General features: G+C 32.0%; 1 protein-coding gene across 2 annotated transcripts in view; it reads left to right on the forward strand.

Moving 5' to 3' along the window:
* Positions 1-24461, forward strand: part of LOC124539996 (calbindin-32) — a 184108-nt gene that overhangs the window by 152220 nt on the left and 7427 nt on the right. The window contains exons 4-10 of one of the 2 annotated variants that reach the window (XM_047117392.1): positions 11428-11517; positions 12030-12116; positions 16922-16978; positions 18089-18172; positions 19490-19545; positions 22824-22869; positions 23871-23882. In XM_047117392.1, the coding sequence (XP_046973348.1) occupies positions 11428-11517; positions 12030-12116; positions 16922-16978; positions 18089-18172; positions 19490-19545; positions 22824-22869; positions 23871-23882 (432 nt within the window). The remainder of the gene's footprint in view (positions 1-11427; positions 11518-12029; positions 12117-16921; positions 16979-18088; positions 18173-19489; positions 19546-22823; positions 22870-23870; positions 23883-24461) is intronic. The other variant, XM_047117393.1, reaches the window with a different exon arrangement.

Here is a 24461-nt window from a genome sequence, read left to right on the forward strand (position 1 = left end):
AACTCTCAATGACGATGGCAACTGGGCTTCGCACAAGTGCCATACTTGTGCGAAGCACACACACACAAACATTCGAACTTTGATGAGCATTATAAACAAAATAGCTCACAACTGTAAGTTCTAGTGGTCGATGCATATTGGCATTGTAAAAGCAAATTAAAATTTAATTTAATTTATATTCGGTTTTACAAAATGCATGTCCAAAAATATATTCGGCGGGAATACACAGCGAGTCTGTACTTTCGTAAACGTAGTTAATATTAATTATCATAAATATGAAAGTAACTTTATCTGTCTGTCTGCTCTTGCACGACCAAACCGCTGAACCGATTTTGATGAAATTTGATATGAAACAAACTTGAACTCCAAGAAAGGATGCTTTCATAGACTTCTTTTTTGCCTAACACGTGACAACAAACACCATAGCGTACTGCGCGCACTGGTAACTTTTGTCACGGTGACTGTTTCGTCACTCTTGTCGAGTCCATGAATATGTATGGAGGTGCGCGCACGTTACGACGTGACATTTTTATCTGCATCTGTACATATTCAGAGCAAAGCCGCGCGCGACTACTAGTTAGAAATAGCGATGACGTACTTAACTACGTATGTTTTTCTTATCTTGTAATGTTTTAATTAATTCTAATCGGTCAATGCTATTCTGTAAGATTTCACTTCGTATCTCACACTTACAGTGACAATAATTTTCATACGTGTATGAAAAACATTTATAAATGTAATAGCAGTGTCGCATAATAATGAAATATTGGACAACATCACATACATTACTGTGATCCCAATGTAAGCAGCTAAAGAACTTGTATCATGGAAAGTCAGAAGTAACGACAGTAGCACAAACACCCAGACCAAAGACAACTTAGAATACTAATGAACGTTTTCTCCATCGTCTCGAGCGGGAATCGAACCCGGGACCTCGAGGTGGCGTACCCATGTAAACCGGTGTCAAAACCACTCGACCACGGAGGAGAACAAACTCCTGTTCAAATGTGGAGCAAAATAATACATGTTGTGATCGTGTTTAGAAGTTAAATACATTGTTGAACATTGCATTGTTATTTTGATAAAAGATACATGTATTTCCATTTTTACTTTGTTTATTTTTTTCACTGTTGATTCTTTAATATTAAAAATTTAAAAATTAATGTATAAAAAACTTATAATAAAATTCTATAATAATTTAATTATATAATTTTATAAATAATCGGTATTTACATATTATAAATAATAACGAAATATCATATAATAATAAAAACGAATATCACAATAGAATTTTTAGATAAAGGAAAATGCAAACAATATCACCATTAGCCCTAATCATGCTTTGCTAATTGAAAATCGAAGATGGAAAACCACTTAACCGGTTAGTAGAACCAAAAAAAAAATAACAAAAATAAAAACCGACTCCAAACAAAACACTAATTTAAAACAAATAAATATGCACTAAAAAGTAATAAAAATAATTGCGTATTCAACATATTTTTGAGAGTCCTCCTAAATCGATTTACGATTATGTAACGTAGTTATTATTATATTTGGAGCCGGTGTCAGCCAAGAAAACCCTACAGCATATCTATCAAGAGAGATTTCGTCTGTATTATTTTTGAAGTCGGTTGAAAATAAACAAAAAGGAAATTACAATGTTCATCACACGTTTCTAAAAATGTATGCTAACATAATATTCATGTAAGTTAGTACCTAGTTTAGTAATCAAGATATCCATAAAGACGCTGTTTGTCGTAAAAATTACAAAGTTTATCGTGAAGTTTTAGCTCATAATATTTTTATGGCAAAGGTTTTATATAATTCACTTTAGCTTTGGCCTTTGCCTACCTTTGATAGAATTTATTTTTTAATTACTACTAATTTACTTGGTGGTAGGGCTTTGTGCAAGCCCGTCTGGGTAGGTACCACCCACTCATCAGTTATTCTACCGCCAAATAACAATACTCAGTATTGTTGTGTTCCGGTTTAAAGGGTGCGTGGCCCAATGTATCTGAAGGCACAAGGGACATAACATCTTAGTTACCAAGGTTAGTGATAATACATTGACGATGTAAGGAATAGTTCATATTTCTTACAGCGTAATGGTCTATAGGTGATGGTGACCACTTACCATCAGGTGGCCCATATGCTCGTCCGCCAACATATACCATAAAAAACAATTAGAAATGAAAATGAATTCCTATTTCATTTACGATTTATAAAAACATACGATAGTTATTCTACATTTTTTCTAAATATAAAAAAGTTATTTGATTTATTAACATTTTAATTCAGTTCGATATTATTTGGCATTATGATGCGAATACGTGCTCTTGAAAAAAATGTAAAATAAAAAACTAATTGGGTGGTATTAATATATTATGACTTTTATCACGTAGAACGTCAGTTCACAAAGCTTTTTGTTTATATGAATAATATCTAAAACAATTGTGTATTTACAATTCGTGATCAGTGTTGATATAGTATGCAAATTGTTATTACAACTATCTGTTACCTAAAACAAAACCAATTTTCTGAAAGGTTTTATTGTATTTAGTATATAAATCTGTACTGATATGAAACAGTGAAATTTAAGATTTTAAATTAAAAATTTAAATGTTAATTTTTATTATTACAGTTATTTAAAAACAAAATATATCCAACAGATAAATATATTCTCGTGAACGAGACATTCGTAGATAATGTCGAAATATCGAGCTACATCAAATAAAAATTAAAAAACATGGTGAATATCCGTTTTAAATAACTGTAATATTTATTTATTCTGGTAACACTATTAATAATTACTCCTACATTAATAATATAATCTACAATATTTAAATAGAACGAAAATGGCATCCTATGAACTTTCCCGCCATCTTGAAAAAAAATAAATTTAGTTTTTTTTGCGATAACTCGGCTCACCGTCATGGTACGAGAATAGCGATTACATACTTTTGGTTGTTTTTTTTTTACGGTCGCTGATAATTTAGGTCGTATGAAATTTTCACCTAACATTTATGAACGAAAATTTAAAAAAATAATTATTTATAAGACCTTTTATTCTTCCATATCGAAAAAATATTGATTATAAATCTGTAGACCATAAACGATTCTAAAAGGATAAAAAAATAACCTATTTCATTAAACAATTCTTATTAGGGCAGGGTATTTTATTTTTCGGGCCGGTAGTAGTTTTTAATTTGACAAATAATAAGTAAGCGCGGTGCTTACTTTATTTATATATATAAATATATAAATAAAGTCGCAAATATATAATGTCGCAATATAAAATAACTAAAAAAATTGAGTCACTTTTGTTACATTGGCGTGACAGACCGCTGGACACATGCCAAACCTCACACTACTTTATTGGTGAACGTGTAGTTAGTAGGCAACTGTTGGACACATTTTTTTACTATCTATATGTACATATAATTTATTCAAGATATAAATGTAATGCTGCTACATTGAAAAAAATATTTTATTTTGTTTTCAACCGACAGTGCCTGACAGACCTTTTGACACATGCCAAACATACATACCATACTACTTTACTGGTTTTCCGTCTATATTTATATTCATATGGGAAGTTACGTCGAATCTTTACATCGTCGATCCCTCAGTGCCTTAAGACGAAAGTCTTCAATCAGTGCGTCCTACCCGTCATGACATACGGAGCCGAAACGTGGACACTCACGACAAGGCTGGTCCCACCAGCTTAAAGTCGCTCAGCGTGCTATGGAAAGGGCTATGCTCAGCGTTTCTCTGAGGGATCGCATCAAAAATGGTGATCCGTCAAAGAACCAAAGTCATCGACATAGCCCACCGGATTAGTAAGCTGAAGTGGCAGTGGGCTGGTCATATTTGTCGCAGAACCGATAACCGTTGGGGAAAACGCGGTCTAGAGTCGAGACCACGTCTCGGCAAACGTAGTATAGGACGTCCTCAGGCACGGTGGAGTGACGATTTACGCAAGGCGGCAGGCAGGAGCTGGATGCGAGTAGCCGGAGAAAGACCACACTGGCGTGCACTTGGAGAGGCCTATGTCCAGCAGTGGACGGGTACGGGCTGATGATTATGATGATGATTTAATTAAAGATGTGAATGTATTTTTTCCACACAAAAAAAAAAGAAGAAAATATGATTTAATTAGAAATATTGCGTCGTTATCTTGTGTGGGTAAAAACTACACTTGACATACGTCAAACGACATACTACTTTACTGGTGTGAGTGTATCGTAAATGTAATACTTTTACATTGAAAATTAATTAATTCAATTTGATTTGAATTATTACGACATTTTATATGACTAAAAAAATAATCAAAAGTAGTGTCAGTGTAAGTTAGATTTAAAATAAATGTTGTGTGTCGAAAACCTGTCCATTATGGCGTTGTTTTTAACCCAATTACTTGCATCAATAAATTCACGTATTTGGTAATATGTAAAGCGCGGTGCTGACTTGGACGCGCGCCAACTCGGTAGCCTTTGAGTTACCCTTATTCGACAGCATAATACTTGATTATGGATATCATTTCTGTTGCTTAATACTTTGATTTTACGTCAGCTTATGATACCTACCTGCCGGTAGATTTATTTATATCACGGATACCTTATTATCCTTACATAAGTTTTCTAAGTGGAGAGTTTCTCTTAAATTGTTATGCCTTTAACTTTGTTTAAAATATTCATACTATAATTAAGAGCAATCTACTGTTTCAAACTAACATAATTACATAATCTATGTATCTTTTTGTAATTTTTAATCTGTAAAAGTCAAGCGAAAAATAATTTTAAAAAAAGTTAAGTCGTAGGTAGTATGATATAAAATAAATTATTATTAATTTATATAACCTTGAATAAATGGACGCCCGGTTTAATTTTGTTATATTTATCGTAAATGTTTTTGTGTAAGTCCAACTTTCAAGCATGTATTTACCCATAGGATGAGTTAATTTTTTATACTGGCAACTTCTTGTCCGTCTTTGATTAATGGCGTTTCCGCGTAACACCGCAACGATAACGAAGATAGACAGACTAATATTAATGTTGCCTTAAGTATTTGGTTTTTGCTCCCTCTTCAATTTTTCCCAAGTCAATCTCTCGCCAACTATGTTGGTTACATAACGCCTTCCACCAAGATTTGTTAAAACACCAAAATTTATCAATAATAGTAGGGATATCTGCTATTTATCAAGTAATATACCTGCCGAGCTGGTCTAGTACCTTGATATAACCCTGAGGAGAGTCTTGTTAAGCCACGGGATACAGCACGATGTGTTAATGATGATGTTATCCCATAGCCAAACCATGCTATAGTTTCACATCCTAGTTTTTTAGTGGTAAGGAATACCCACATAACCCAATTTTCCTAGGATTCGCTTACTTTTCCTCGGCCATAAATAAGGTCGCAGATCTCGAAGTCTTGAGGTCCAAGCCCAGGCGAAATTGGGTGATTTTCTTTGCGGTCCAGCGTTGTGCATATTGGGTAGGTATTTGCCAAATCGTAATATAAAATACCGCCAATCAGCAATACTAAGTACTCATTTTCCTCGGTTTTAACGGCGAATGAACCAGTGTAACTACAGGCATGTATTACATAACATAATAGCCACTGGTTGCAGCATTGGTGAGGTTATATCATTATCATGACGTAGTAAAAAACAAAGTCGCTTACCGTTGTCTGTTCCTATGTATGCTTAGATCTTTAAAATTACGCAACGGATTTTGATGCGGTTTTTTTCAATAGACAAATTGTTTCAGATAGAGGAAGGTTTATACGTGTGAAACATGCACAATATAGTAGAGAAACCCTGATAATTTTAGATGTTTCAAATGTGATGTCGTAAATAAACAAATTCTGTAGTATATTTAGTATCAGCATCATATATATATTTAGTATCATATATATAGTACGACGCAACTTAGATGTATCATCGGTAAAATTCGTAAAACCGCTCACATCCGAATTAAGTACGCTATCCCAAATTATCAATATGTATTTGTTATGTGAATATCTTTACTCAAACGCAATAACTTGTAATATCATATGACTTAATTTATTCGTCAATTTGACACGTCGATTTACATGCACTTGCTTTCTCGGGTTGAACTGACGCGAGAATCTAGCGACGAGTAGCATTGAATGGCGCGATGGGGAGCTATTTCTATTGGTTGCACAAATCGGCAGTAATCGGTTTTATTGAATTTGCCGATGATACACCTAAGTTGTGTCGTACTATACCCGTGCGTAGCAGGGGCTGGTCGCTAGTTGCATAATATAATTACAGTACCAATGTCTGCACGGTGATCTATTTACGAATCCCCATAATCTGAAATATAAAATAAAATTTTCTATAAAACACATCAAAGTATAAAATCCATGTTTATAAATGAGGAGGCGTTTTTATCGCCTGTAATAAAATATACTGAACCAATAAAGATGAAATACTAGAAGTTCTAGTTTCGGAAACGATTTTAACAAGCACATATATTGACAACGTTTGCCGGCGGGTTTGCTTATTTATCCATAAATAGAGACTGTCATCATGATTTATGTATCATATAAATTGTCATAGCGTTCTTGTCTATACTATTATCATAAATGCGAAAGTAATTATGTCTATCTGTCTGTTGATCTTTTACAACCAAACAGCTGAACATAAATTGATAAAATCTATACATAATTAAATAAATGTGAAAGTAACTCTGTCTGTTTGACTGTCTGTCGCTCTTTCACGACCAAACCAATGTATTTGACAAAATTTACTTTTTTTATGGTATAGGTTGGCGGACGAGCAGATGGGCTACCTGATGGTAAGTGGTCACCATCAGCCATAGACAAAGACGCTGTAAGAAATATTAACTATTCCTTACATCGTCAATGTGCCACCAACCTTGGGAACTAAGATGTTATGTCGCTTGTGCCTGTAGTTACACTGGCTCACTCACCCTTCAAACTGGAACACAACAATACTGAGTACTGTTATTTGGCGGTAGAATAACTGATGAGTGGGTGGTACCTACCCAGACGGGCTTGCACAAAGCCCTACCACCAAGGAAGATGCTCTGAAGAAAACTTAAACTCCAAGGAAGGACATAGACTACTTTTTTATCTAGCTCATGATAACCAACCCCAAAAACGCGTGCGAAGCCGCAGGCGCCAACTAGTTTGATATAAAGCGAGATTTAACTAAGAAAGATATATAATAATGTTGTCTTAAATTTTCGCGATGATTACACATTTAAATAAAACTATTTATAACGGATGAATCGCGTATATTAATTGTTTTTAAACATCCCGACGTTTCGAGCAGACTGCGGCAGACTGCCCGTGTCTGCCCGTGACCACGAACACTGCAAAGTGCTCGAAACGTCGGGATGTTTAAAAACAATTAATATACGCGATTCATCCGTTATAAATAGTTTTATTTAAAAGATATATAATATATAACATCCAACCCATAAAATACTATAGAAACCGCGCCCAATAACTAGTTTTAATATATATTATACAATAAACTCTGTCAGTTTGTTTTCTCTAAAATATATGCCAAATTTTATATTGTGAAATAAATAAAAACAACATTTCCAAGTTTTAACAGGAAACAATACACTTCATAGCGAGCCAAAGTACATACGGTAATACAGAATCGGTTTTGTCAACATATGACCGACCACTGTTGGCCCAACGCCAACGTTGGCCATTTACAATTTACATTTATGGATTTAAGCATTACGTAACCATAACCAAAATCGTTTTGTCTAAGTGCTTGAAACAAACCGTTATCGTAACACTATTGTTTTCTATTAAAGTTCTACTTAAATTGGCGCGTAATGAAAATTGTTTTTTTTTTATGTGTGCACTGGGCATGCAAAGGTCGAAATTATTACTGCCAAAATAAGTGTCAAGTTACCAATAGACAACTTCACACCTTATCTTAATTTCATGACGATCTCCGTAGTCGTTTAAGGGGACTACATGAGCTAAATGCAAGTTTTAAAATGCCAAAAAGTATATAATCCAATGCAATAAACCAAATGAAAAAAATATATGTTAATCTTCAGGATAGATGCTAGTTATTAATTGTGTTGAAAACATGATGTAATTAATTTGGTACGATAGAAAAAATCGCAAAGTTACCTCTAAAAAAGTCTTTTTTTCTTTTTTAACTACACTTATATACCTTCAATAATTTTGGTCTTTTGTCAGATTATTCTACAAACAATATACTAAAAATTTATTATCTTAATTATTTAGTAAAATCAATAGATTTTTTTTAAATTAGATTTTCTTATTTACGACCAAAATGCGTAAGCATGTGTGCGTGAGCGCCTCGTACAGACACTGCCGGCCGAGGCCTGTTGCTATACAGACGTGTCGCTCTTTTCACCGCATCGTTGCGAATAAAATCTCGTAGATTTTATTTTTGTGTAATTTTAATTGTAAATTAATTGTCGAATATTATTCTTTTAAGTAAATAAATATATTAAGTTAAAATAGTCTAGTTGTAGTTAGCCATTTATTTTTTTGTTAAGTTATTTTTTATAAAGTTTAATTTTGTAAACATGGGAAATAAAGTACAATCTGTGAAGAAAACTAAAAAACGTTCATATAAATTAAAAAGCCGAACATATGAAAGATAATATGAAAAGGTAAGAGTATTTAATTAGTAAACATATATATATATATATTTTATAAATAATGATTATTGGAAACATTTATTAAAAACAATGCAATTAGTTCGCATAGAATCAGATTTTTCGACATATTTCTTACAGTCACCATGGAGTATTTGGTATTGACCAAACTTGATTGGCAAGCAAGTCAAGATTTGAATTTAATTGAATCAGTTTTATTTCAAATATCAGTCAAAAACAATACAAATCATTCTAATATCCAAACTATTTTTATGAGATTTATGACTAAACCCACTGTGATTGACGGAGTTAACCAATAATTCTACTAAACCGACTTGACGATATTATTTTTATAGTAACTTTTTGGTGCTGACTTTTTTAACTTAATTTTTTTTCTTTGTGTACCGATATTAGTAAAATGAACAAACTCTACGCTTTTTGTCAGTGTACAAATTACGAACAGTTCCAATTTTATTTAATAAATCGCTTAACAAACTTATAAAATTTAAAAATAGGTACGATTTAATATTTAGTATTACAACTAATTGAATTGATACAGTAAAAATTAAAGAAAAAAATGTTTAAATTAACTATTTTTTTGTACATAAAATAATAATAATTTAAGTTTAATTAATTCAGTTTAATTTTATCATAATTTTTTAAATGACATAAAAAAAAAAAAAAAAAAATTCTGTTGTCCTGTCTATTTTTATGAAATCTATGATTGCTAGAATTGATAGAATTGACTTCGCTTCGCTTTCGCTCGGCGCGGCGCGCGGCGGTTCGGCGCCATCTGTTGGAATATTCAGGCGTAACCTCGCCGCCTCGCTAAGCGTAGTGCGCGCGGGGACATGCCGTTTTTGTCGTTAGTGTGTGTGCGCGTGATTCTCAAGGGCAATTAGCTCCTGTAGTCCCCTTAATGGGTACGCCACTCCGAGATCCCGGGTTCGATTTCCGGCCGAGTCGATGCGAGTCGAGTAGTTTTCTATGTTGTCCGTCGTTACTTCTGATTTTCCATAACACAAGTGCTTTAGCTACTTATGTGTGTGATGTTGTCATATATTTATTAATTATTATTATTATTTTAATTTACCATCTACATTTTATTCGAAACTTTAATTGTAATTCAAATTTGTAAATACATAAAACGAAAATTCCCAAACGAAGTAAAAATAAACAGTACATTTTTATATTCTGAAATGAATGTTAAAATTTATCAAAATCTCGTAACACATATCATCCCATTTCAGACGAGACCTAATTGTAGCATTTTTAAAAGAGGAATCATGGAATGAGAATTATTTTTAATTGACTCACAGATAACAAAAAAAAATGCTTTTAATTTAAAAACAGAATTATATTTATGTAAATGATACCTTTTTTTGTTGTAACCTCTTTGGAATTATTTCACAGACTTATGATTTGTGATAGAAACATGAACAATTCCCGTTCGAAATTTAAAATCTATACTTTACGGAAATAACTGTAGCTCTTCTGTGGGGTGAGCCGGCCATTGTTGTCAGATAGTCGGGTGAATAGAACGCAATTTTAAACTTCGTTGGTGCTGTCATCGCAGTTTGAAAACAAACTTCGAAATTTGAATTTTATGAATACCCGATTCGTTCGAACTTTACACAGGATACAAAATTAAAAAAAAAGAAAACTAGGCTTACGATTCATGATATCCAGCCACCTTTTATCCAATTTTTTTTTCTTTTGTGCTTCAATCATGTGAAATCTCGCGTGAGATTCGACACAGAATCGTCTGTAGATTATTATGGGCAATTAATTTGTTGAATTTCCACAATCCTTTGCCCTTTTTGGCATGACCTTTTTGTCGGGTGGGTTATACCATATTGTACGTATAGGATGTGAAATAATTTAAACAAAATACTCCGCGATCAAGCTAATTCTAGTGATTTCGAGTGAACTGAACAAGAACTAACAGAAAAAAATAATTTTGAGGTATAATAACAATTTAGTGAACGTCAACAAATAAATCATGGATATATAAGGCATATTACTCAATACAAGATTATATTCATAATATAAAGCGTGAAATTCATATTTGTGATTCAAGTCACGATATAAATAAATTTAATTGTATTTAGTAAAAATGGTGGAAAAGAGTAACTGATGAGTTTTTGCCGCCTTTTCTAAGTAAGATCTTCATTCTGAACCGGTGCGGTGATAGCTTGTTAAAATTCTGTAAATTATTTAAAATGAATGAAACGTGCATATAAAAGTTGAATATAGAGTATTTTGATGTTGATTTGACATTAAAACATCTTGAATGATTGACAACACAGTGACAGTATAAGAATGGTCTGTACTCTATAGTCTGACAATGCCATTGTCTATGGATAGAGCAGAACAACGACTCTACTACGACTATACTATGTTTAATAATAAGCGACTCTCGATTTTTATTTACGAATTCCCTATTTGGAAGAAAAATTGTAATTTTAAATCACTTACCAGTTTTTTAAACTTTATTTTTTGTGTCTCTGTGTGATTAATGTGTGTGTTTACTTTTATTTTAATATCTCCACAGAAGCTCTCTGTGTCGTTTTATCGACACAGCATCACAATCGTTATTACTGTGTCTAATTTACGAAAACAATTATACTATACAACAAATGTATCTGCCCAAAATTTTGATTAAATTCAAATATTAAAAAAATGTAAGGGAAAAGTCCTTATGGTAGTGGAAAGATTATGTGAGGAAACAGCATTAGGTCATTTATGTACCAAAATTATAACCCAAATATGTTGTCCACAGGCGGTGTCAGACTCGATGCTGGAAGAACTGAAGGCCTGCTTCATGGAAGCTTACGACGACAACCAGGATGGAAAAATTGATATACGAGAAGTAAGTCTTCAAGCCATTCATATAAATATACTTAATAGCGAATAACAATATATATGTTGATGAGCCCTCGATAGGTATTTTACTGAACTGGTGGAAGAATATTTCATTATTTATTTAAAGGGTACAGTAATCCAAGTATTTGTTTTGACAGTTCGTAAATGCTGAAGCCTCATCAATGTAAAATGTATGCCTATAATTATATCAAATCAAATCAAAATAAACTTCATTCACGTAGGCTTTTACAAGCACTTCTGAATCGTCATTTTACAATTAAGTGAAGCTACCACTTATATTTGTGTAATGTAATATATATGTATCATATTTAAATGTTTGATCAGAAAAATCGCAGTTTTTTTGTTACGATTCCAGTGATAATAGAAGAATTAGATTTTATTCTATCACGGATCTAGTGCTCTTAGATAAGAATCTAATAATACCCAATATTCAGACTAATCGAGACACCGTCACTTTTATTTAAGAGGATTGCTACAAAGAGGTATTATTTTCCACAGCTAGCCCAACTCCTGCCAATGGAAGAGAACTTCCTCCTGCTCTTCAGGTTCGACAATCCCTTGGAATCCAGTGTGGAGTTCATGAAGGTAAGTTGGCAATACAATTATCTAGTTGGCAATAATAAAATATATATTTGTCAGAACGACAGCGACATCATAGGGGCGTTTTACTAGGGTCATCGAGCAAAGAGGAAACCGCGAATACAGGTAGACGTTTATTCAACATTTAAAGTACTTAATACACTAATTCAGTATCACACTGTATCACACTTGGCAACGAAGCGAATGACAGTTACTAGGATGGAGGTACTGATCTTCACGAGAGCGGAATCGTAAGTGAGTCGTCTCTGAGCGCCTCCACCGGGTAGGCTCCGTCGTAGCACGAAGTTAGTCGCGTCGTGACGTAACGATAGTGCTGCCGCCTCGCGGGAATCGTACCGCGCTTTGTTTCGCGAAGATATTCACGACCGTCTCCGACATATTAATGTGAAAGTAACTCTGTCTATCTGTCTGTCTGTTGCTCTTTCACAGCCAAAACTTGGTATGTAGCAAAGTTGAACTCCAGAAAAGGATATAGACTACTTTTTTGCCTAACTCATGACAACCAAAACCCTAAAACGGAAGCGAGGCCGAGCCGCGAGCGACTACTAGTTATAACATATATTTCAAATTATTTCATAAACGTTTACTGAAAAAGACGACTGACCGTATTTTAATGAATATAAAAAACGCCCTTCTTTTATAATGCTGAGATTCTTTAAAGGATTCTTCTCAGATCAGGGTATTTTCTTTTTAAAACAAGAACAAATGATAGTTTCTAATTTGAAAATCAATAATTTTGTATATCGAATGATTAAATTTGACTTGATTTGAATGATGAGTCGCGATAGTTCAGTGGTAAGAACATGTTAACATTAATCTAAGATAGCGGGTACAAACCCGTACAAGTCTGTCAGAATATTACGTGCTAAATTTGTGTTACTTATTGTACGTAACATCTCTTGTGCGACGGAATTTAGGTACTTTGTTTTTATTTAACGCAACAGTTTTTGCTGTACAATCAAGGTAAGAAAGGGTTCGTCACCTTAAGATCTATTTTCGGTTCAGTATGGGCGATAATCTGCTTTACCGATCGAGAATGACATATTGCGTCACAATGTTTTGATGTTTAGATGCAAAAGGTACTAAGAGTTTAAGACTTGATAGATGAATTATTTTGAAAACTGACGAAGGTTTTCTTACTCTCTTTGACACATAAATACTTAAAAGATACGATACATCAGTTATTTACGAAGTTTACAAACATTTGCTTTTTGGAGTCACAACCTTAATTTATACATACGTGATCGTTTTACCAAACAATTGTAAATATTTAATTTCAAAGACTGTATTTTGTTCACAACTGTATCGAATATGTTAAACCTCTTTTTATACGCGATACTTAATGTACATTTTAAGCTAGCGGGTTTCCTATTGTGTTGAAATCAGGCCACCTTGATATCAAGGCCAGGGACTCTGCCTCGCTTGGACTGAGGCCGACAGCCCAGATGGCCTCGTGCTTTACGCGCTATAAAGGAATGAGAGGAGCTCGGAAGGAGCCGTGAATCCGTAACAGACGATCTTACAGTCTCTCCGATCCGTGACCAAGACCACGCAGAAGTTTTTGTAGTTTAGAATCCCACCCAGTTCCCTTCCAAATGCTCGAGTGTACATACTAGGTCATTAAGCTCACTCACAAAATCCATATTTTATATGTTTCTTGTATTATACAAAAAATCCAAGTATAGAATTCAATATGAATTTTACAACAGCGTCTGATGAACGATTATATCTATTTATTTATTTATTTGAAACACCATCGGCATATTCACAATAACACTTATATAATAAAAGTACACGGACCAGTGCAGTGTGATACACCACTACAGGCATTTACAGCACTGTTAAATTAAATACAAAGTATTACACTCTTAAGTAATATTAAAAACTTAAATACTATTAAAAATTACTTAAATACTATTAAAATTATATTATATCAATAAACCAACGCCAAAAATAAACTATCGTTTAAAAAGTACATTAACCCTATACAAAAATAGAGGCGTGGTGGTTTAGTGGCACGAATAAGATGTTATTAATTGAATTGATCACGGGTTCAGTTTCAAGCAAACACCATTTAAATCTATTGCATGTTTCACTATGGTAAAGATCTTGACCACCATAATGAAACACCTTCAAGTATTACAAAGTCTGCTACTTAGATCCGCCAATCTGCACTGGGTAATCATGATGATATATTCTCCAATTCACAGTAAACCGCCAACAATCATTTATAGAAAGATAATATGATATCTAATCAATATATTTCTATATAATAAACAAATGTGTGTTAAAATCTTACACATGAATTTTTATCGATTATAATCTAATTGAAATCGTAAACAAAGAAATTAGTCACAGTAATATATTTATAATAATATATATTATATATTTATAATAGTAATATATTAGTCCCAATAATAGAGCGGAGATGGCCCAGTGGTTTGAACACGTGCATCCTACCCGATGATTTCGGCTTCAAACCCAGGCAAATACCACTATATATATGTGCTTAATTTGTGTTTATAATTCTTAATGTTTAATGTGTCTAAGTTCATTGAAATTCTGCCATATGTGCATTCCACCAACCCGCATTGGAACAGCGTGTTGGAATATGTTCCAAACACTCTCCTTAATGGGAGAGGAGGCCATAGCCCAGCAGTGGGAAATTTACTGGCTGTTACTTTACTTTATATATGACATTGTTTATCCAATCTATCATAATTATTAATGTAGTTATACCTCGATGCTTTACATCGACTATAGTAGTTGTGCTTATACCTAATTACACACATACGCAGTTACACGCACACAAGCTTAAAAATTTCAGAAATTTACAATCAATTGGAATAAACTCTTTAGGCATACTTTATACATCTTCTCATCATATATATAACCTTAATTCACAATACAATATTATGTTGAATTTACTACCTGCCATAAAAATGTTGTACGCTCACATTGACATATTTAAGAGCTATAAAACCTACGGAACCCTGTAACGGCTGAATGAGACACGCATGTGCTATATTTCTATAAAACCTTTATGATATCTTAATACATAAGTAGGTACATACACTACCTTTATGATACATTAATACATAAGTAGATACATACACTACCTTCATGATATTTTAATACATAAGTAGGTTGTAACTTCTTTGCCAATTTTGTAGCAGATTATTTTTGATATAATTTATACGTAATTATTTTTTTTATAATGTAGGTATAAGTCATGTCAGGTAATGAGTGCAAAAACTGAGTTTGTAAAGTATAAGTGTGCTATGTCTGGAGTACGATATAATTTATCTGTGTAAACAATCCTTTTTAAAAAAAAAATTATTGTACACCCACACCGGAAGTAAACATTTCGTCTAATTTTGTGAAGTCTGTATTTTGATGTAACTTATGTACTCTTTGGTGGTCTAGTAAATAAATAATTATAAAAAGGTATACTAATATTATCCAGAGATAAAATTTGCTTGTTAGCATAAAGGGGCTTTGATCCAAAATAACAATTTACATTTTTTAAATAATCATATTTTACATTATTCTGAAGCGTTATAGATATCGAATTACATTTATATAATTATTTATAAATTGCGCTCGTACGAAGCGGTTCTCTAATTAAATATAATGTGTAGCATACCAGTCGTTGATGACATTCAAATTTCTTCTTAAACAGATGATTGCCTCGCTACCATAGACACGATTTTCCGCTAGACCAGTTTCAAAAGGTTGTAAAGCTCTTTACATAGATGCGCCATGAAATAAATATTCTACTACAAAACAGATATATTTTGTTTTATTTTTACCGGTTTTAGGGATAAGTGAGACTGCAAATACAAATATAAGACACAAAACATCTTAGTTTGATTGTATTTGATTTTAGTTTGGAGATATATAGATTATAAAAATAAAATGAAAATGCACTAAAATTGAACTTGAAATAATAGCAACATAAGATAAGATATCTCGTTTTCTAAAACGTAGAAGCTTAAGAACGCTTCTTTTCAAGCACCTCACACCTCGTCGCTACTTAAATCTGGAAGATATTTTTATACTAGCGAAAAAGCACTCGTGTAGAAAAACTGAGATTGTTATTTTACATACTTTATTCCACGTCCTTTGGATCATCATTATCATCAACATGTTCCCACAGCTGGGCTAAGGCTCTCCAATTTAAATTAGTCACATGCAGGTTTCCTCATAATGTTTTCCTTCACCGCCAGTACGAGATAAATAATAAACACAAATTAAACCCATAAAAACTCAACGATGCTTCCCCGGGTTTGAACACGTAATCATAGGTACACGCGTTCTAACCACTGGGCCATTTCGGCTTTTTTATTTATAACCAAATTGACATTTTAAAAAAGGTAAAATAAGATAATAGAATAACAACAACAACAACAGCCTGTAAATTCCTACTGCTGGGCTAAAGGCCTCCTCTCCCTTTAAGGAGAAGGTTTGGAACGAACATATTCCACCACGCTGTTCCAATGCGGGTTGGTGGAATACACATGTGGCAGAATTTCTATGAAGTTTGTCACATGCAGGTTTCCTCACGATGTTTTCCTTCACCGCTGAGCACGAGATGAATTATTAAGACAAATTAAGCATATGAATCAGCGGTGCTTACCTGGGTTTGAACCCGCAAACATCCGCAGTGTTACATACATACATGTCAAACTGGTAACCTCCTTTTTAAGAAGTCGGTTAAAAATATGAAGCCAATAAATATAACAACGAATAGCAACAGGTCCCTATTGATGAAATCGATCTTGTTTCAGATCTGGCGGGAATACGACACCGACGGCAGCGGATACATCGAAGCTGATGAGCTTAAGGTATTCTATTATATACAACCTTTTTTAAATCGTTTATGAAAAGACTTAAATTGAATGTTACTTTTTAATCTGTTGTAAATTGGAACGTTAATTTATTGTTGATATGTTGGTAACTTTTTTAAATGTGTATAGGCAAAGGCTTGAATTGAATATGATGTTTTTAATCTGTAATCGTAGGTTGCATTAATTGAGATAATATTTCATTAAATGATTTTTCTAAAGCAAAGATTTAATTTATTTTATTTTCTATGCAGCGGCGTAGAAATATTTAGCGATTTATAAAATGTTAAAATTGTTATACATATGTTAATATGATATTTTGTTATGATATATTTATTTATGTCTTTAAAGCCTTTTTGATTAGATATTCTGAGTTTTCTTTTAGTATTTTATGTTGATCTTTTATAGCTCCGTTTCATTATTACTTATTATTGATTAAATACATGTAACTGTAATTAGATATGATATTAATGACCCCCTATCATCATCATTTCTTTTCATTATCCCATGGGAGTTATTACTTTGGCAAGGTATTGCCCGACTTTAATGATTTTCACGAAAACACTTTTGTTTTAAAACATTCATTTGGATTAGAATGTATATATTATTAAAAGGATGTTACTCCGTTGATCTCTCGTCTGAACTATTTCCGGTCGTGCTGGCATGCAGTCTCATTGGATAATGAAAGTCAGGGAATAGAGTGATCCTGAATTTGCACACATTTGTGCACATACATATACCCTGGGTATATGTGTGTGCTCTCTTGATGGACATTATTGACAATTTAAAAAAAACGTACCTTAGATAAAAAAGTAAAAAGTAAAGTAATTTCCCATTGCTGAGATAAGGCCTCCTCATCCATTAAAGAGAGGGTTTGGAACATATTCCACCACGCTGTTCCAATGCGGGTTGGTAGAATGCACATGTGGCAGAATTTCGATGAAATTAGACACATGCAGGTTTCCTCACGATGTTTTCCTTCACCGCCGAGCACGAGATGAATTATAAACACAAATCAAGCACGCGTTCTAACCACTGGGCCATCTTTGCTCACTCACACCTTAGATACATTACTATTAATTCAACTGTTAATTTCGTAAATATTTCCAGAATTTTCTCCGTGATTTGCTGAAGGAAGCGAAGAAAATTAACGACGTGTCCGAAGACAAACTCATCGAGTATACCGACACAATGGTGAACTAAACGTTTATATATAAACACTAACCAAAGTTTTAGACAAACGAGGTTTTATATAAATTAATACAATTAAATAATAAATAGCAGCTACAAATTATGACTGAATGGAATGGCAAGAATGCTAGGGGCATTTCCCCGTTTAATACCAATTCATATTCTCCTAGCGTAATTAGTGATCCTGGGATATGATTTTCAGCTGATATAGTGATAGTGCCGTATTAGTATAGTAGGTTAAGGATATTCTGTTTAAGAATATTTTTCTTGCACTCTTACTTCTTCTAGACATACCTTAAGAATGTGTTCATATTTTGCAACAAATGAGTCTATACTATATTAATATTATATTGCGATAGTAGCTGTGTCTGTTACGTTTTCCACAAAATCACTAAACAGAATTTGATGAAATTTTGGTATGAGCAAGCTTTAACCCCAATGACACTCTAATTTTTATTAAATTAATGGAGAACATATCCCTAGCGATAATAGTTATAATTTTATTTTTAATTTAAAATGATCGGATTGCGATCTCTTCGAAGAGTATTTTATTTCAATCATAATGATTAATGGCTGACACGATGACAGTTCCCGAACGCGTACGTGACGTCACAGCGTTGTGACAGGCAGCCATTTTGTGTGATTTAATATCAAAGGCATATTAACATTATGCCAACGTGACAAACGTTTGTGACATTTTCAAGTAGTGATATAAATTTTAATTAACTAGTTTTCGCACAGAGGTTGAAATCAAATCATAATTATATATACTAATATTATAAATGCGAAACTCTGTCTGCCTGTCTGTATCTGTCTTAACAAAACCACTGAAGGACTGAAGCGATTTTAATGTAATTATGTATGAAGCGTGAACCTCAAAGGATACATTTAACTAACTTTATGTTTTTAAATATATATAATAATTCGAAAAAGCATATTCAAAATATATTAGTAGTGAAAGAAATATTTAAAAAAGGAATATTTAATATAATAATTAAATAGTGTATTGGGTTAGAATGGATATTTACTAATATATACCTATACTTATAGCGAAATTATATAATTTTCTAGTTAGCGCTTTTCAGATCTATTATGATATAATAATGATTAATTAGTTCATTATAATAACAATGACATTTTGTTAATATATAAATATTAAATACAATATTATCTTGTGAAATGAGACAAAAAAAAATATTACACGCAGTTTAAAAAAACCAGTACTCAAAACTGATATTCCTTTTTTTTTAAAATAATGAAGGCTTTTAACATAATAGAAGTAAATTTAATAACGATAACTAAAGCAGGTTATGTTCACAGCTCCAAGTATTCGATTCAAATAAAGATGGCCGCCTCCAGCTGTCCGAAATGGCGAAGTAAGTACTTTTAAATCATCTTTAAACATTCCTCAATAATTTATAATTCATATACCAGTAATGGTAAAATTGACCACTTGCCCAAAAGCCTGATGGATATTAACACAATACCTGTAACTTGTATACTTTTATTATCTACTAGCGATATGCCCTGGCTTCGCACAGGTACAATACTGATCAATATATATAATAAAATTGTAAAAGGTCTGTACATGGAAGAAAAATATGAAAAACTTTGTTAAGAAAACTTTCTATACGAAATAGAACCCAAAAAAATGTTTTTTAGAACTTTTGTCTGTTTGTCCGTTCGTCTGTACGTTTGTTCGCGCTAATCTCAAAAACGGCTTAATCCAATTGAATGTAGTTTTCACTATTGCGCTACGATTTGCTGGAATTAACATTTAGTCTTTGTTTTGTTTCAATCGGTTCATAAATAAAAAAGTTATGACAATATTAAGAATTACATTATTACATCAATCAATCAAATCAAATCAAAAATAAAATGCCACATATTTAAGTCTGTTTTAACACCTAATAGGGAATTACTTTTTGAATTACTCAAATCGGACATTCCATTCAAAAGATATTAAACCCAATAATATCCACTTCCATACCCACAACCAAGCGCACGGAGTCGCGTGCACAGCTAGTACTAAATATGTTACTGAATGCCTTACAACGTTCACAGTTTTCCAGTCACTAGACAATACAAACCTGCCTTTACTACATTTTGCATGTATACACCTTCCTCTTTAATAAATCTATCTATTAAAAACAACCGCATCAAAATCCGTTGCGTTATTTTAAAGATACATAGGGACAGACAGCGATAAGTAACTTTGTTTTATACTATGTCATGATATATATGTAAACTATAGAAGCCTCGGGGTACACACACACATACTGATAAAATACAATGTAGCAATGTGTGTAATGTATGTATAAATATGTAAATATACGGTTTGTTTATCTTTTTTCCTATCTCCATTGGAATATATAAGATCTAATATACAATCTAATAGGCTATATATGAGATCTTGATAAACTGTCATTTAAAATCAAAGTAAAATTTTTAACTATTTTACCACCTGCCATTGAAATAGACTAGCCAGCTAGGCTAACTAGGCTAGCTAGGTCGATTATAAATGGTGGTAAAGATAGGGGTTATAATGAGTGAAAAAAGTACTGATTCGAGGTGCGAAGCTTGTAATACTCAAGAAAAACCGTCAAGTTCATGAGCTCTTGTATTAAATCCTTGAGGAGAGAGCGCGTACTTCAATTTGTTATAAAATTAAAATGTGTTAAATTGCTTTTTATTACCTTTATATAATAAAAAGAGTCTTAATTTAAAATCAAATACATAATACTTTATTCAATTAGGTTTTCACGAGAACTTTTGAATCGACATTTTACAAAACTATATTAAGTGAAGCTACCGCCGGTTCGGAACGTAGATTCTACCGAGATCCGGCCAAAAACTCAGTAGTTACTCTTTTCCAATACTAAAAATACGAAATTATAGTTAATACAATAATATATGTATGTAATACACCTGCCTGGAAGTCAACAAAGATTAACACGTTAAACAGCGAAACCCGATTATATATATATATATATATATATATATATATATATATATATATATATATATATATATATAGTAAAAATATATACAAAAACATTCTACAAATATGCTGCCTCTTCTGATATAAATTTTATGTATATTCGTTGAATATATTTACTAAGATTGTAAGATTCAAGACAAATCTTCGGCATCTTAAGAGCTCATATTTAATAAATCCTTGAGTTTACTACTCAAAGGCACGTACCTTAAATTGTTATGTATAAAATAAAGAATTTAGATAAGAATTAAACATACTAAACACATCTCATGATTTAATAATAGATACTTATGAATATTTGAAACCGATTATATCTGGTTTAAACTGGATAATTTTGAAGGAACTAATTACTATAGGCTATTTGACTGGTTTTTAAAATCCATTCTATATTATTTAGTAGAGATTAAGGAACCCAGTAAAAGTTAATTTTTTTATTTTTAGTACATATTGGCCGAAAAATGTCATATTAAAATATCCATATTTAAATAGCGCGCAAAAACGCTACTTGGACAATATGGCGCTGCAATAGGGTCGGTAACTTTCATGTATTTTAATCTATGGTACATATAGTAGGAAAGCTAGGTTAACAAGTAAGTGACTTCATCATAAGCCCGGCCAATCAGGAGCGTTTTGTGTCACGTGACAAAAATTTGAAAAAGTGCATTTTTATTTATGGATTTTTGGATAAATTAAGTATTATTTTCAATTTTCGTTACTAAATAACCATTTTTAAACTCACACTTTACACTGATTACAAGAATTGACACTTTATTTTTCGCATTGTCAAAAGCATATAATAATACCATTGGTATACTTTTCTGAACTGTAAGGCTAAATTACTGTTAGACCATGGGCATACTTTTCCGAACAGTAAATATTAGCAACAAAGCGAGAACAGGCTTAATGTTCGAAAAGCCGGTAAAACATCGAATTTTCCGATTTAATCCCAACGGAGACGAGATCGGATTATGTAATTTGCTTGTTCTATCGTTGTGAAAAGTTTTAGTCGCCATATTTAATATAATCAAGGGCGATTTCGAAATTGTCTATGTCTACATTATAAAATGGTAACACTCATCATCATCTTATATTAACAGCTCCAGCAGTAATAATAAAAGCCTCAGAATTAAAATATTACCCCTAAGCATTTGGTAATTATAATTTGTTTTGGAAAAAAAACAATATGGGACACAGGATAAGAAATCGTCTTAGGTCATAATATTAGACATACACGATGAATGGATGTTGTTTTTAATTCATTTTCATCATAATCCGTTGCGTAATTTTAAAGATCTAAGCATACATAGGGACAGCGGTGAGCGACTTAGTTTTATACCATGTACTGATTAAACCTGTATTTGTTTATATTCTGGCATATTAGCATTTTAACGCTGCGTTCAGCGCTGTACGCCGATATAAAATTTGACTTCTTTTTGTATGCACAGACAGATATTTGGAAATGCAGCTAAAAATGACAAATATTTTTTTTTGGTTATCTACAAACTTAATATTAAATTAACATAATCTTTACTGACTTAGCTAAACGTGAACAAATGCTTATAAGTATTAATATAACATACATATTTATTAACTAAAAATTAAAAAAAATAATATTGTTTTTATAATTGTAATGGAAATTGAACGAATATTTCTCAGGTTGTTACCGGTAAAGGAAAACTTCCTGTGCCGACAGGTGTTCAAGGTGAGTGACAGTTCATTTCCCGCCAAAACTGTGACATTTTCACGTCCGCCATTTTGTCATTACGATAATTCGCACTACGTTCAATTACTTATTTAATTATGTCAGTTAGAAAACTACTAAAACATACTTTGGACTTTAATTATATATGATTTTAATTAAATACGTGATTGAAATAAACATTTCCATTTTTTAAATTTAAAACATATTTGCAAATCGATATATTTTTTTATGTTTCATCTTTGACAATGGACTTGTATAATTTATGTTAGGCAATATAGTTAAAGATATAAAACTTATACCACTATCATTTTAAGAGACTATTTACTTATTTTATTTCGTTTTTGATCTGGTAATTATATTATTCAATAAATTTTTAAAACTGACGAAAAGACTAATTATTAAAAAGTTACATGGTCCATAATGCTCTTTTTTAAAAGAGATGTTTTTTTTCTTAAATGAAGTATCACTTTTTTATTCATTTATATGTCACTAGTCAACTTCTTTTAATTTGCACAACCATCATAAATAATTCACAGACAATTTATAAAACAATAAATAAATAAATAAACCGATTTTTTTGATTTATTTAGATTTAATTATTTTCCATAACTTCTTTACATTTATTTATTTGCTTGTTGTTTCGACATTAGTCACACACACAAACACATTTCGATTCACATACATCACAAATTATAGTGAGACAAATCTTCACTTATTGTAGGTGTATGAAATAAGCACTATTAAAAGCAATATAGTACATAGTTGAAAATGGGCATTAAAAACAGTATAAAAATACTATGACAATTATAATATTAAACAATACAGTTTATAGTAGAACTATTTTTTTCATAAGCCCGAAAAAAAAAAGTAAGTGACTAAAAACTTTTTTCAAATATAATTCTAAATTAATAGATTTTTTAAAATGACAAATAGCATGTTACCTTTGATTTGCCTGACTCTGTCTATCTTAACACTGCTGCTTGTCTGCACTGCACTCTTAGGAGGGCATAGAGGTGAGTCCTCATTAGTCTAACAACGATGCCAAAAATATTATGAAACAAAAACCTAAGGATGTTATTATACAGCCAACACATTACAAACTCTTTTTGAATATTTTCATTGTCATTATAATTACAGCTCAAGCCTACGACCATGCATTATAAATGTATATTTAAACTGAATAGCTAGTGATCTTAACATATTTTTGAACTATTGTTAGGTACGAATTATATAAGCTTAATTCTTAGTCGAAATAAATAGTGTTTAGAAATCCATTAAAATAAAGATACTTGTTTGTTTTATTATCAATTTATAAAGCGTTAAACTACTATTTTATATCATAGATACCTTTTAAAAATACAACAAGCTGCAAATTACTATACCTTAGCTGTTAAAAGTTCACAAATAATCAAATGTCAATAATAAATGGCTTGAAAGCACAGATAAAAAAAAATATTTAATAGGTAATCGGCATCGTTGCTAGGTGAACACTGTAAATATTTTAATAGAAATGATTACTTTTAGTTAAAATTTAGATGCTTATTTTATTTAAGTTATATTTTATTTAGTTTAAAACAATAAATATTAAAAAA

Source organism: Vanessa cardui, chromosome 24, assembly GCF_905220365.1.
Source record: "Vanessa cardui chromosome 24, ilVanCard2.1, whole genome shotgun sequence".
NCBI lineage: Eukaryota > Metazoa > Arthropoda > Insecta > Lepidoptera > Nymphalidae > Vanessa > Vanessa cardui.